At 30.6% G+C, this 16,769-nt stretch overlaps 1 protein-coding gene across 2 annotated transcripts; it reads left to right on the top strand.

Moving 5' to 3' along the window:
- Window positions 1–4,410: 4,410 nt before the first annotated feature.
- LOC127714691 (uncharacterized) lies at window positions 4,411–16,187 on the top strand. 2 transcript variants are annotated; one of them, XM_052220757.1, is made up of 8 exons: window positions 4,411–4,630; window positions 10,157–10,334; window positions 11,028–11,330; window positions 12,500–12,613; window positions 13,181–13,252; window positions 13,960–14,024; window positions 15,225–15,270; window positions 15,513–16,187. In XM_052220757.1, exons 1-7 carry the CDS (start codon window positions 4,583–4,585, stop codon window positions 15,243–15,245), a joined length of 801 nt encoding a protein of 266 aa, XP_052076717.1. In that variant the 5' UTR covers window positions 4,411–4,582; the 3' UTR covers window positions 15,246–15,270; window positions 15,513–16,187. The 2 variants fall into 2 exon arrangements, with proteins under 2 accessions (XP_052076717.1, XP_052076718.1); XM_052220758.1 differs by lacking the exon at window positions 13,181–13,252.
- Window positions 16,188–16,769: the final 582 nt, after the last annotated feature.

Genomic DNA, 16,769 nt, shown 5'->3' with positions numbered 1-16,769 from the left:
CAAATGAAGAAGTATATATGAGAAGAACATAACCCATATCATACATATATAAATGTATAACATTTTTGTATCATGTGTGTATCATACAAGGCACAAAAATGTCGTTCAAATGACGCGATAATTTTCTGCCATTCATTTCAGTCGACATTCTTTAAATTTGTCCTGATATGCTTGAAATATTTGTTATTTGATGTTGGCCCATTAACAATCATGCGTTAGTCTCCATCAATATACGTTTCATTATAACATACATATATGAAAACACATGTTCTCAAAATGTCACAATAACACTGTTATAATAATGTAAAAAACACTCGTCAAATAAGTAACTTTATAGTGCCTAATAAATTTTTGTAAGATAGACCAAATTGGTCTTAAAACCTCGTATTGAATTTCGATGAACAGATCGGACATATTTTTACTGAATACCTATTTTTTTCTGTTCTTCTTTTTTTTTTCTAATTATAACATTGTAATGAGACTAGAACATTGATTTTCTTTTTGTTGAGATACACAATAATTAATTTTATTTGACTAGCCGTGTTTCTTCGAAAAATAACTTGTTTAATGGAATTAAACGTCTGCTTAGTAATTCATTAGTTTTGTTATTTTGGAAGGTGGGGGTAGGCTTTTAAAAATTATTTATCTACTCTATACGTGGAAAACAAAAGTAGCGACAACTTTTACCTTTCATACCTTTAGTTTCATTAATAAAAACAAAAATTAGGGTCTCATCCAGTGTCCAGTTTGGATGTCATTTAAGTTACTGTACACGTGTGTGCACATGTAAAAAGATAGTAAATATCATTAATTCAGTTATAAGAAAATAATTTCTTTCAGATAAGTTAGTTTGTTTTAATACATTTTCAGGTTAATAAGTTGAAGGAAAAAAATAAATTTTAAGGCACCGACTATTCATCTTTTTTGTTACAGTCATGCTCGTTCTGATTTAATCATACATTATGTTTACAAGTATGAACAGTTTTAACACTTTAAAGTTAAATTTATAATAACTTAGTCCAATCGAATTGCGTAAAATTTTACAAATGTTTATAACAATTACCTGTCCACATCTTAATAAGTGGGTAGGGAGAAAATGACAGATATTTTGAAGATCAATTTTTGTAATAACGGATAAAAATTCTTCAACCAAAAGTTTTGTATAATTTCAAACACATGTCGTTCTGCATTTGAATATTTTTTCCGGATCTTTCGATTGCATATTTAAGGAAATAGAACGTTTGGGCTCAAAAATTCTACATAATTATTGACTTTTATACACAAACTGCGCCCTTATAAAACACTTATTTGTTTTAAAAATAGTACATGGATACAAAGACATTTAATTTTCGAAAATATTTCAAAATATTCAGTCTGATTGGTAAATTTGTATTGAAAGAAAGTGCGTTGACAGGAACAGTGAACAAAAAAACATCTAATTCCCTCATAAAATCACACACTAAAATGGTTATACAGACAGTGCCTATGCATTATATTCTACGTTAACGTGCATTTTCTATTTACACAACATATTTTTCCATTTACTTCATTGATCCTTATTTTCTAGCTGATGACTTATCGTGATCGGTTCTATATTTATCGTTATTAAAATACAAGGTGACGTTAGCCACTTGCTTATGACATACATCCTGTATTATATGATTAAATATATAGTATTTTAATTGCGCAATGGAGTCTTGTTTTATGGTTAACAAGTACATCTTGATTAAACACATGTGTGTACGACTGAATATCGTGTTCTGAAAAGGGGATTTAATTTTCAAATCATCCGTGTTGACGCAGTAGTGGTAGGAAAACTAAACTTTGACGGATATAGATAGCAATATTACTAGTAATACTTTTTTTGTAATTTCGAACGAATGTAAACTGCTCTTCAAAATAAAAAATCAGCATCATGAAAGGTCTTGAAGAAAGAAACAATAAATATCTAGCAAGTTATAATATAGCAAAAATGTGTTTTTAATAGATCATCGTGTAGACTTTCTGTAAGTTTACGAAAAGCAACGTCATGATCCGACTGTATTGAGGTTCATTTTTCCTTTTCAGCAAGTAATATACAATGCAATCTGAAGTATGCAGCGCCTTGTCCTTGATCTAATCTATAGAGAAATTTGTGTAATTGCACAGTAACTTAGGGGGTACATACTGGTACAGCACCGAGGGATCCGAAGGGATCCATGACACAAGGGTAACAGTTGGGTACTCTCAGCCTCTACTTCAGGTGCATCCCTCTCTTCCTGTGGAACGAACAAGGCATGGAATCATACATTTAGGACCTGGCGAGGTTAGCAGGGATTGACACCTAGTAGGAAGGTAAAAGCACACTTGGGGTAACCGTCCAGCCCAGCGAGATAAGCTAAATAACACTTTAGAGTACACTTACCACTTCGTAGTCTGATTGATAATTTGCATCATACATAAACATAACCGGTACGCTCAAATGGTTAATTGTTTAATGGTAATGCTATGGAGAGTGTTTTAATGCAAGTATATTCATCATCACACACTGTTGGGCATTAGTTTTTCCCTGATTCAAATGTATCAAAATGTATTCTTTTTGTTCATGTATATACTTTATAACACGACCTTTGATAGTTTATCTTTTATTTTTTAATAGCATCAGCACTGGCAATCAATCACTTTCTGGATAAATTCTGATAAATGTTGTTTGATATTAGACTATTCGAAAAACTCAACAAGAATAAAAACACCCTGATAGCTATTAAACCTTAAAATGTTTTCTTAGTCCACCTTCTATTCGTATGAATATTGATTAGAACAACTGCTGTATTATGAGAATTATAGAAAAAGGCTTGTAAAAGTTTATTTGTATGTTCTGTCAAATTTTGCTACATCAAAACTTCTCTTGTATTGGTTGTTGCACTATTTTTTGTCAAAAACGATTACTGGTGATGTATATAAGAAATTTAATATGCTTTGACAGACAGTAAGATTAAAATACATAGAGGCTCCAAAGAACATGTGTCGCTCACCTTGGTCTATGTGCATATCAAACAAAGGACACTCTCCAACATTGTAGACGAGAATAGACTTCATGACAAAAATATTTATTTTGTTAATCTTGTATTACTGATATGTTTAGTTTCTCTTTATCTTCTTCAGTTTTTGCTTAAAACACAAAAGTGGGTAAATAAAACCCTCATCTAAGAGCAATCACTCCTATGAAGAGTGACAATCTTACAACATTAGCGGCAACATTTTACTTTTTAATAGAAATTGCCTTGCTGATTATTTTTGTGATTTGAAGTGTTTATTTATCTGTTATAATTTAAATCAAATAAGGCATAACGGAAAATCAATGGTTATCTCTAAATTTCATTTATGGGCAACAACTCCTTTAGAATTTGTCTAACAACTTTGATTTATATGGACAATTGGCAGAGCTCATTATTCTGAACATTTTTGCTCATTTCAGATTTTCTCTTACGGTTTGAAAAATAAATGACAAAACTTGCATTTTACCCCTATGTTCTATTTTTAGCCATGTGTGCCATTTGGTTGGTAAGCAGGGTCATCGGACACATTCTTTAAACTAGATACCCTAATGATGACTTAGACCACGTTTGGTTAAATTTGTCTCAGTAGTTTCAGAGGAGAAGATTTTTTGTAAAAGAGTACAAAAATTACAAAATAATTGTAAAAAATTGACTATAAAAGGCAATAACTCATTCAGGGGTCATGACTATTTTGGTCATGGTGCCTTATTTGTAGATCTTACTTTGGTGAACATTTTTGCTGTTTACAAATTACAGTTTATCTTTATCTATTATAATATTCAAGATGATAACCAAAAACTGCAAAATTTCCTTAAAATAAGTAATCCAGGTGCAGTTACCTAACAGGTGGTTGTCTGATGCGTCTGAAAATCCTAAGGCAGATAGATCTTTACCTGATGAACATTTGTACCTCAAACAGATTTGCTCTAAATGCTTTAGTTTCAGAGATATAAGCCTGTATTTTACCCCCCATGTTCTTTTTTTAGCCCTGGCTGCCATCTTGGTAGATCAGCAGGGTTTTAAAACTAGATACTCTAAGAATGATTTAGGCCAAGTTTGGTTTTATTTGGCCCAGTAGTTTAAGAGGAGAAGATTTTTCTAAAAATTACCGGACGACGGACGACGACGACGACTGCCGACTGACTTCAAATGATGAGAAAAGCTCACTAGGCCCTTTAGGGCAAGGTATGCTTAAAATCACATGCAATTGAAATTCGTTCCCGTGTTTGGTAATGAAAAAGAAACCAAATCGAAAGCCACGCTGTATCGCGATTTAACAAAAAACTGTACCGTGAACAAATTCTACAACAGGATTAACATGATAGTATAATGTTTACTCTATCACCATGTGTTTTTTCAGTCGTGAGGTATGGCGGTCCAGTAAACTCTTAAAATAAGATTTATCACTCCCTATAATGTTTATTTTTGGCAAATGTTTTTCCAATGATCTATTTCATACAAAGTATTTCTAAATTTGTGATAGATTATTTAATTTATATTATACAATGTTTTGTATTATGTGTGTATTTATATGATGTGATGGAATGAATCAATCAATTTATCTAGAAACGATGAAAACATGGATCGTCGGAGTAAGTAAAATATATTGAAAGTTATCTTCTAAATTTATTTTTATATTTATAACTACTGAAATTTGTATTCATCATTTAAATTATTGTTCAAAATTAATCCTGTCATAACATCTATTCTTTTAATTTATATAAAAAAAAAAGACTACTGGTTCCTTTTATTTATATGTGTTCCACACATTTAAGATAAATATCTTAATAAAAGTTTAGCAAAAACAAAACATTTTGACTAATTATGCTGATGATAACCTTCCATAATACACATATAAATATAGACATGTATCTTTAACGATGTGTTAACTGTGTTTTTGTTATTACATAGATAAGCTTTTGATGAAATCCAACCAAATGGGGTAGTAACTTCTCAATTTCATTATAGTCGAAGGTTACGAAAACATTCAGGAAAATAAAAGTTCACATATGATTCCTCTAATATTAATGTCCCAAACCCAAATATATCAACTAAACACGTTTTTTTTTTTTTTTTAGATTTCGAATTTGATCTGCAATTCCTTGTTATATTTGATTTGGCTAAATCATAAACATAGAAACCAATTGTAATCTCCTTCAAATATATTTTCTAATTTTCTATATGCTAATGGAGTGGTTGATTAATGCGTTTGATGTTTTTGTTACTCATCTTAATAATATAACATGTATAATGTCAATTATTTGTCAATAAAGTTTTATAAGAATTTATTGTCAATTATTCATATACTTTGTGGTGGTGCTGTTTTCCTAACAATCTTGTATTTTTTCAATTGCTTTATTAGTATAACTTATTTCATTCTTATATTATTGCAACAAGTTATTTCCTACTTACTTAGGACATTTCCTTAATAATCCCGATGTGAACAGATTAATTAGATGAATTTATTTAATATAAAACAATGCTTTCAATATTTTTAACTTGATTTCAAAATTTAACAAGATTAACAATGCATTATGAAGTGACTCCATTACATTGATGTATAAGAAACCCATCGTTATCGTCTTATCGAGTGATGACGCAAAATAGGTTTGAAACTTTATACGCAATTATAACACTTTGGTTACACGTCATTGACAAACAATAACAATTCAAAAATCAATATATATATTGAAAACAATCATTTAATCTGTTTGGTCATACTCGTGACTAATATATCTTACATAAAAAATACCCAAACACTAAACGAAACTTCGTAGACATGATGATTTAGTAATTTATGTTAGATGTAAAACTGTTAAGAAAATATAGCTTTTGAAGTTAATCCTATTTATCATGATGTCTACGAAGTTTTGTTTTAATTAGTGTTTGGGTATTTTTGATGTTTATTTTTGGCAAATGTTTTTCCAATGATCTATTTCATACAAAGTATTTCTAAATTTGTGATAGATTATTTAATTGATATTATACAATGTTTTGTATTATGTGTGTATTTATATGATGTGATGGAATAAATCAATCGATTTATCTAGAAACGATGAAAACATGGATCGTCGGAGTAAGTAAAATATATTGAAAGTTATCTTCTAAATTTATTTTTATATTTATAACTACTGAAATTTGTATTCGTCATCTAAATTATTGTTCAAAATTAATCCTGTCATAACATCTATTCTTTTAATTTATAAAAAAAAAGACTACTGCTTCCTTTTATTTATATGTGTTCCACACATTTAAGATAAATATCTTGATAAAAGTTTAGCAAAAACAAAACATTTTGACTAATTATGCTGATGATAACCTTCAATAATACACATATAAATATATACAAGTATCTTTAACGATGTGTTAACTTTGTTTTTGTTATTACATAGATAAGCTTTTGATGAAATCCAACCAAATGGGGTAGTAACTTCTCAATTTCATTATAGTCGAAGGTTACGAAATCATTCAGGAAAATAAAAGTTCACACATGATTCCTCTAATATTCAAGTCCCAAACCCAAATATATCAACTAAACACGTCTTTTTTTTTTTTTTAGATTTTGAATGTGATCTCCTATTCCTTGTTATAATTGATTTGGCTAAATTATAAACATAGAAACCAATTGTAGTCTCCTTCAAATATATTTTCTAATTTTCTATATGTTAATGGAGTGATTGATAAATGCGTTTGATGTTTTTGTTACCCATCTTAATAATATAACATGTATAATGTCAATTATTTGTCAATAAAGTTTTATAAGAATTTATTGTCAATTATTCATATACTTTGTGGTGGTGCTGTTTTCCTTACAATCTTATATTTTTTTCAATTGCTTTATTAGTATAACTTTTTTCATTCTTATATTATTGCAACAAGTTATTTCCTACTTACTTAGGACATTTCCTTAATAATCCCGATGTGAACAGATTAATTAGATGAATTTATTTAATATAAAACTATGCTTTCAATATTTTTAACTTGATTTTAAAATTTAACAAGATTAACAATGCATTATGAAGTGACTCCATTACATTGATGTATAAGAAACCCATCGTTATCGTCTTATCGAGTGATGACGCAGAATAGGTTTGAAACTTCATACGCAATTATAACACTTTGGTTACACGTCATTGACAAACAATAACAATTCAAAAATCAATGTATATATTGAAAACAATCATTTAAACTGTTTGGTCATACTCGTGACTAATATATCTTACATAAAAAATACCCTAACACTAAACGAAACTTCGTAGACATGATGATTTAGTAATTTATGTTAGATATAAAACTGTTAAGAAAATATAGCGTTTGAAGTTAATCTTTTTTATCATCATGTCTACGAAGTTTTGTTTAGTGTTTGGGTATTTTTGATTTAAGGTATATTAGTCACGAGTATGACTAAACAGTTTAAATGTTTGTTTTCAATATAAACATTGATTTTTGAATTGTTATTGTTTGTCAATGACGTGTAACCAAAGTGTTATAATTGCGTATGAAGTTACAAACCTACTTTGCGTCATCACTCGATAAGACGATAAAAATAGAAATTATGTTCATAATTTAGAAATATATAAAGAAAAACATTGGTGTAATTTAAAATAGCACTGACTTAATATTTGGTTTAGACTATGTACTAGATGTAGTCTTTTCATATCTGAAATGCCTACACCTGTTTGCATAGAAGTAATAAATAAATATACATGCATATTCATATTTACATATTCTAGGTTTGTAATACATTTTGTATATTATTCTAAATTTTAGTTTTTCATAAGTTTATTCTAAATTTCCACTTTCGTTTTATTGATTAAAAAATTTGTCCTTTTACTGACTATTCGAATTAAAATAAGTAAAACTAAGCCTTTGTAAAAAGATGGATTTGTAGTATACACAAAAAGACCACAAATACATGTAAGCGACAACTATAACTCAAATACATTAAACTAAGGCAACATATACACAACAAGAAACAGGTGTCTTTACAGTATTGAATACTTTTTTTCAAAAATGTTAGAAGATAAAACAGACAAAAAATTAATAAGTAGTCTTACGAGGGGTTAAACAAATACTATGTTTTCACAATGAAGTGCTCCTTCTCCCATCAAAAATTAAATATAAAAAAAAACAAACAAACAAAACACACGAAAAAAAAATGTATTTACAGGTAAATTGTGAAGACAAAAATATAGCAACATATAAATTTCTGTTTAGTCCTCAGTATCTTTTTGATGAAGAAGATAAACAATGAACACCTACCCATTTGTACCTAAAATACATTATCAAATTCTACAACTCACCATGGAAAACTACAACTCTACTCTATTGTCATTGTAAGATCTTCAACAGAATGTAACATCTGTATAGTTTATAAAATACATTCATAGATTGTTTGTTTTTTACGTCTCTGCCGTACAAAAAGCTTCATCGGGACAACATAAAATGGATACATGTACGTATAAAAGGTACAATGGCTTAATTTTTTTGCGTCACTTGATGAGTGCTTTGTGTGCATTATTCTCATCATCTGCACTCAAATCAAAACAGTCGGAAAGCTAAATGAAGAAAACACGTTACATTAAAATAAAAAAAAGGAGTTGGGGTCCTACAAAAGCAGGACATACTTTTGACCGCAACGATAATCATGTTGTGACATTCGCTTACATTTATGAATTCCATAAAAAAAAACGATTCCTGATCGAACAAGAAGGGTGACGATGTCTACACTCGCCGTCAATTACCGACCAATACCGTTGTTTTAAATCGAAACAATGCTACCTCCAGGACTAGGCATTCTTCTGACTCAAATCGGGAAGCATTTGTCTACTCTATCAAAAAGAATGGTTGTCTTTGTGTTAAGGGAACGCGGAAAATTGTTCCGTAGTAATGAATATCTATACACGATTGCATCTATGGAGTATGTGTATTCATCAGACATAAAAGCCTTAACTTCGATCCACGTTATATATTTCAACGCAAAAGAACAGCTCATTCATTGCTGTTTGTCATTTCAGAGTCAAAGTATAAGTGAGGACTGTATAGATACCTCAGCATAATAATTTTGTGATCACTTCATTGTCTTTGAATCCTTAATTTATATTTATTCAAAGAGTCAATACTACTGATTTCATTGAGTAAACTTCTTTGTTAGTTGAAAACCGAAGGTTTAGGAGCAAAGTGCATACAATTAGTAGCATCAGAATAGGCTTAGTATTGGAAAACATGATTTTTTAATAGTTGTATTTGGCTTTAAAATAGTTTTCAGAAACTGCAAGTACTCTGAAATCGAAACCCTGGGTACTTTTATCTCTGTTTTTACCTATTATGTCTGTTTGTTTTGATCACACATTGTTGTCAATATAATGGAATTCTATGCTACTGTAAAAAAAGTGAGAGGTTTAGTTAGCTATAAAACCAGGTTTAATCCACCATTTTCTACATTAGGAAATGACTGTACCAAGTTGGGAATATGACAGTTGTTTTCCATTCGTTTGATGTTTTTGAGCTTTTTATTTTGCCATTTTATAAAGGACTTCCCGTTTTAAATTTCCGTTGGAGTTCGGAATTTTTGTTATTTTATTTTTTCGAAATGACGAGTCAAGACCATTCAAACAGATATGTACAGGTTGTTCTAATGTGGTACTGTTGCACCTCTGTTCCATGTCAGATGAGTGTTAAGCACGCACAAACATGTTAAAATCCGCCAAACTTTGCAATGTGTGGGCCGACGTCAGGAGCATATTTATCAGTTCTTGTCGTTGGTTAGTATCTGATTCATTTGTTTCGTTTCTTGTTTAACATAAACCAGAGTGATGGTTTTCTTGTTTGATCTTTTTCGCGCTTTGTTGTACTAGGCCCAGTTATTGCTAACTACACAGTATTGGTTTTTCTCATTATTAAAGTCCGTACGGTGACCCATAATTGCTTGCATACATGTTGAATTATGGCTGATGTGAAATTGTTTCATTGTCAATCATACCTCGAAAGATGTTTCATTGTCGATCATACCTAAAATACGTATTGCTATTTTAAACTTAACAGGTTACTTTGAAGCGCATGCAACACTATTTACCACCAAAATAGAATAATTATTTGCAATAAATGTCTCATTTCAGGTGTTTGGTTTACTATTCTCGCTGTGTTCTAGTTTTCACAATGTGTGTCCCCACGTTTCTCAGGCGATAATTCGAGCGAAGATCTGTAAAAACTCGACAAAGTATGTGTGCTTCCGTGATATAAATAAACAAATGTATACGGAATTCTGCAACAAAACTGACGAAATTCAACAAGAAGGTAATGTAAAAGTACATGCTCTGAAGCAATTAGTATTAACTGTCAATGAATTTAATGCAATTAATTCAACTTAACACTATTAATTTGTTAGTCTGTTTATGAAGCGAGATGATATATTTCCTTTCACGTGTTGTCAGGACTAAACAGTAAAGTGAAGCACACCCGAAGGTTAAAGATGTTCCTGAATTTTCTCTTCATGGGTATATTATTAACCATTTTTACTATTGTTTTTTCACCATGTTCAGTTTAAATCGACGCAGATATGAAAATATTTGTGATCACGTGTACTTAATCAACATGTGTATCCATTCGATTTGCAAATATACATTCGATAAAAGGCTTCGTTATTTAAAACGTTGAATATTGTCAATGTCAATGCATAGCTTGTCCAATAACCAATTAAGCAAAGTTTAGTAAATGCAAAAGGGAATGGCCCCCAAAAAGTTATATAATATTTGAGGTTGTTTTTTTTTATAAAATAGTCTTGTAGTGACTTAACACGTGTATATTAGAAATTAGGGTCAATTTATACTTGGAACTCGAATTGTGAATCGACTGGTCGCTCGGCAAATAATAAATATATACTCAACCCATGTATGACCGTATATTCTTCATAACATATAATAATGTTTATCATGTTTATGCTCTGCACGTATATGAAAAGTGAGTTATTAATTTTAAATCATTTTTAAGGTTTCAAGACTGTTGTTAGAGGAAGTTTTGATGGTGTGCCATGTGATGAGAACCATTATCAACCGTTCAAATACAGTTCTTCCTATGGAAATACGTGTGTTTTTCTTAAATCTATATGCAATGAAGAAGGTCAAATTGAAAGCACTAATAGACAGACAACATCGGATAGAACTTGTTGTTGTGATTACAGATTTGGCTTTAGTTTTGTATCAAAGCCAAATAAATTGTGTTTCTGTGTGCCTTCTGAAGAAGATTGTTCTTGTTATTATAAGGAGTGTGGTAAAGATCAAGTACTGACACCAGGTAAATATTCATCAATTCTGTTGTCTTCCTATGCAAACAAATGAATAAATCTGTCATCCTACAAATATGTTTGGTTGTATAAGCAATGAGTGTAATTTATAACTCGTTTCTAGATTTGTAGCGATTTATAGCGAGCACTGGCACCTTACATGGTGGATGTGCTTGCTGAGAACAATTCCGGTTGTCATATGCTACATTACGTGCGATGATGCATGCAGGTCAAGATGGTCTTGACATCTGTAAATATATATGATTGAATTTTAAAATGAACAAAATCAAGAGCAGTTTAAGATAATATACAATTTTTGTAACACTGTTTAATGTCACAAATTGAGAAATAATAAAATATGAGACATATATTTTGAAATTTCAAGCCTGAGCTCTTAATAGAATTTATATACTTAAAATAGTAAAATCAAAATATATTTAACTTTTCAGCTTTAGTCATTGTTATATGGACACACCGATTAATTAAGGGTATCGAATCTAGCGAAATAGATTGAACTAGAATTAATAAAGCATTTCTAAAGATGTTAAGGGTCAGACATTAAGGCCAAAACGTTAAATAGCATTAGTTACTTTTTTTGTGTGTATTAACATTTTTCATAAAGACAATTCAGCAAGTTAGAACCGAAAATATAGATAAGAAGATTATCATTACTATGTTACTATTTACCAAATGCTTATTTTGCTAAATACCAAGTCTCAAATACCATAGGTCACTTTGTCAATTTCATGGAGCTGTTTATGTAAAAAAAATGTATTGGACCATATGATTCTTTGAATACTGGAATTGATTGATTAAGAAGTTGTTTATCGCTCTTAAGTAAGTAAACGAAGAAAAAATAAATTCACGCCTCATTTTCCCAACAAATTATGTCAAATATAGCTTGTCCAATCTATTGATACAATGTTTCATTGATACTACATTAAATTGATGGAGTTGTTTTCAAACGTAACTATTTACATGTCAGTATATATATCATGGGGACCAATTGTAGTTGTGGTTCCCGGATGAAATCGGCACATTATGCAAATTACTGACAAACCATATAACATGCAGGTGATAGTCGACCGTACCTTTTGAATTATTCGTGCAAAAGTCAACGAAATTTTATCTTTAGTAATATTATCAACGATGTTGTTGTTTTATTTTTTCATTTTTTTAGACTATGTTTGCATGAATACGGCTAATATAACAGGTCACTTTAAGTGTCCATTGATAAATGAATTAAAGGCAACTAAAACTGAAGAGACAAAAGTAATCAACAAACCTTACAAAGGTAACATTTCATTATTTCTGATATACCAAACAATAAGTTTTTGACCAAAAAGCGAATAAAGCTGACCCTATATTAACCTTACAAAATATTTTTACTTTTCCTTGTTGTGGATGTAAACTCAAAATCATCTTCGAATACTAAAAATGTATAAACCAAAAAGACCCGAAAAAATTCAGTGGAATGTACTTCACCAATGTTTCCTTTTTTATAGTCTGACGAAATTGTCTCTACGTAACATATTTAATGTAAACACTTGGTTTGTACATACGTTAGTTACAAACTGTACACATTTTCGTTTAAAAATAGATTTTAACACTCACAATTTCATCTGAATAAATTTACATGCGAGAAATAGTCATAGAGGTGAAACTGAAATATAATTTTGATCACCATCATACATCCAAATCCTATAAAGAACATGAAAATAATTAAAAAGAGAAAAAATGCATGACCTTGATTCGAACAAATCTGCTATTTTTGTTTGAAGACGTTATGTTTATTTCCCTATCTAAAGATATATTCCTGTGATTTTTACTCTTGCATTATGCCTATAACTGTATTTTTAAGATCCATGTCCACGACAGAAAGAACAAAATGCAATGATAAGACTATTGATGTTTGTAGTTGGAATCCAATTCGGTATGTGTTGAAATAAGGGAATTTAATATGGCCATTATAGGTGTGGGGTTTAGTTCAAAGAATTGGCAATCGAGATAAACTCGAAACCTGCTACAGGTCAACTAATGGTCATCAAAGTTCGACAAATGTTAGTACAATATGGCATCCTAAACAGCCATGAGTTTCCAAAGAAGTTGATAAATTTAATAGACAAATGGAAGTTTTTAACGACCTTGACTGGATATACATCCCTCGCACGGTCGGAATTTAATAGAGACTATCAAAGATCTGTTATCAAGTTAAACGTCAAATTTTCCAAATCACAAAAAACATTAAGATAGAACAAAAGCCAACCTATAACGACATTCTTGACTTGGGATAACCACTTGAACATGTGACGGGGTCATGCTAGTGTTTATATCGGAACCCTTTGTTATATTAATTGAAATGGCAGCATATAAAACGATTTGAATAACAGTAAAGCCACAAGGCTTTTCTATTGTTTTGAAGCGAGTAAACATATGTTTATATCTAGACCTACGATGTATATGATTGTCTTCAACTTGCAATTTAGTATTGACACTTCAACAAAAAAAAATAAATCAAACAATACATTCGCTCAACATGGAAGAAGAGGATACGAGGATACTTCATTTTTACATAATGAAAATAAAGCAGAAATGAACTTGTATGCCTCTTTTTTGTACAAACAATTATTGCTTTTTCAGGTCTACTCTGTTTGGTCATTTCTGTAGGTCTCATACGAAGTTTTAGTTCTGAGCGACAAGAACATGTAAGTGATACAGATATGACATACCGTACTTTAAAAAAAAATTATTAATTGTTAAGGGAATAATATTAGACATTTGACTATTTGTTCGTAGTTTGGTTGCTCACTCGTTGACCCACGTTTGCATTTATATGATTATGTATACTAAAATATATTTGTGTTTGACATAACAACTGCATTGGAATTACTTACATGTATGTTACAACAAAAATTAGCTTAATGTGTTCAACCGTACTTTTTTATTTCGTTAAAACTCAAATAGACCAGGTTATTCTATTCTTCTTTCTAAGATTTTGACACATATAGATTGTGTACATAAACATTGCAAAAGGATCTGTTTTATGGTCAGCTTTCCAGTAACCAATACATGTAAAAATAATACAAATTAGTAATTTCTCGCTAATTTCGTGCTAAGCTGAAGTTTGTATATTTTGTTAACTAAGGTTTGTTTCCCTTTGATTGAACTTTACTGTATACGATTTTGGTTTTTAAGTTTTCTCAAATTACATTGTTCATAAATTACCACAAACGGATCTGATGTTAGATTATATCTTTGTTCTAAACAATTACTAACACTGTTGTCAACATTTGTCTTTTCTATAAGTTTGCATTTATATACTAAGAACGAACTTTTTGAGATATTTCAAATAACAAACGTCGAAATAAATGCAAGTTATTGTTAAATTTGTAAACAATTTTGGAGATTATCTTTAGGTCTGAATCCACATCTGATTGAAACCACTGGTTGAACATACCTCATCACAATATGTCTGAAGACCATCTTTTACTGTAGACAAAATCGTGGTAACATTTTTAAAAGATGTTAGTTTGAACATCTGGACGACCCTAGCGTTATTTCGTTCTTTATAAAGATGAAAGATCTTCATCTTCCTTTCTTATGCTAATAACAAAACCTAACCGAGGACAATGAACAGGGGAGTCAAGCCATCACAGCTGTTTCCAACCTATACATTTATACATCAAAACACAACGATTGCTGCTATAAATAAATATAGAATATTTCGAAATATTTTCGTTTGTGACCCTTTGGTGACCACATGCTTCTAAATATCTATCGTATATATAAAACCTAGTTGGAAGGCATTTATGTAACTGACGAATGTTAACCTTATTTGAATCAGTTAATGAGTAGACTCATCTAAGCTGTTCTGCAATCAATTCTAATTGTAAATTCTTCTTCAGATGAAAAAGAAAAACACATGACAGGAAAAAAGGTCAGGATAAAAATGTATGTCACTTTATTTATATCTCGTTGATTGTTATATATATATATATATATATATATATATATTTGTTAGGATTTCTATTACGTTTATTCATAAATATCCTGCGTTAAAGAGAGCCGAATGATTCCAAACCGACTTTCAACATGTAAATTATTTATATTATAATACATTGAAACTGTTAATGTTGTCTGAGTAGTCTTTTCAATTTAATATCAGCAAAAACAAATTATCTTCTTTGTTTCAGTTGAATAATATGTGTGCAAGTTTCTAACCATGTGTTGTAAAAAAAACCGATTGCTAAAGTACTTTTGTAAGTTGCAAGTATGATATTGGAGCAGCTCGTTTGGTTGTAGATGGACCTTAAATATGCCGCAAAGTCCAAACTAATTGAGGAAGGAAGAATAAAAAGATGTGTTGGCTTAAACATTTGCATCAGCTCTTATGGCCACTATATACGGAGTGTCCGCCGAAATGTTCGGATAAAACAAATAGACGGAAAATCCGCTTTGACTATACTGACTTCAAATACAGGAGTGTGCTCCATACGCAGACACTGATCCAACAGTGTTATAAGGAGGAAAGATTAAAAATGACACTCCGTAACTTTTATGGACACGATCACGAATTGGTTGATCTATACGATGTGTCTGTGTCTAAACTAAGTAATGACATTTTTACCACGTTTTAGATTGTGGTTTAACATCTATGTTGTCTGTCTGCTAAGTACCAAACGTGACCTATTCCCAAATATGACTGTCATACCGAGTGTGAATTTGCATTGCTACACGACGTGTCTCGGTATTTTGTATCCAACATTCATGTATTTATTTTTGATGTTTCTGTTATGGTTTCTGTTGACTAATGCGTTATGTCTTATCATTTGTTGTCCAACTAATAATAAAATTGCCTTTTAATACCATCATTGTCATATTCCTGAATATGACTGTTATACCGAGTGTGAATTTGCATTGCAATACGACGTGTCTCGGTATTTTCTACATCCAACATTCATGTATTTTTTTTTATGTTTCTGTTAAGGTTTCCGTTGGATAATGTGTTGTGTCTAATCGTTTGTAGTCCAAATAATTATAGAATTGCCTTTCAATACCATCATTGTCATGAAAATTGTTTGGACGAGTATTGTGAAAATAATTGTATAAAATTCGAGATTGAATGTTAGTTACGTAAGCGCGTCACTGTTTTTGATATCCTGTGGTGTATGTCGTTGATGGAATATGTTCTTTGTTGTTCTGTGGTTTGCATGTTGTGTCGACTATTATATTATTTATTGGTGCATTTCTCTGTAATGAATGTTCTTACGTGTTTTTGTGCTGTATTTCTGTCACGTAGTTTGTTATTTTAGCGATATTTTTAACATTTTCATAAAGCGGGAGATTTGGCTAGACATTAAACCAGGTTCAACCCACCATTTTTCTTAAAATGTCCTGTACCATGTCATGAATATGGCAGTTGTTATCAAATAGTTCGTTTCTATGTATGT

Source organism: Mytilus californianus, unplaced genomic scaffold, assembly GCF_021869535.1.
Source record: "Mytilus californianus isolate M0D057914Y unplaced genomic scaffold, xbMytCali1.0.p SCAF_9, whole genome shotgun sequence".
Classification (NCBI taxonomy): Eukaryota; Metazoa; Mollusca; class Bivalvia; order Mytilida; family Mytilidae; genus Mytilus; species Mytilus californianus.
The sequence above is the reverse complement of the archived record's forward strand: the minus strand, read 5'-3'. Positions and strand labels throughout refer to the sequence as shown.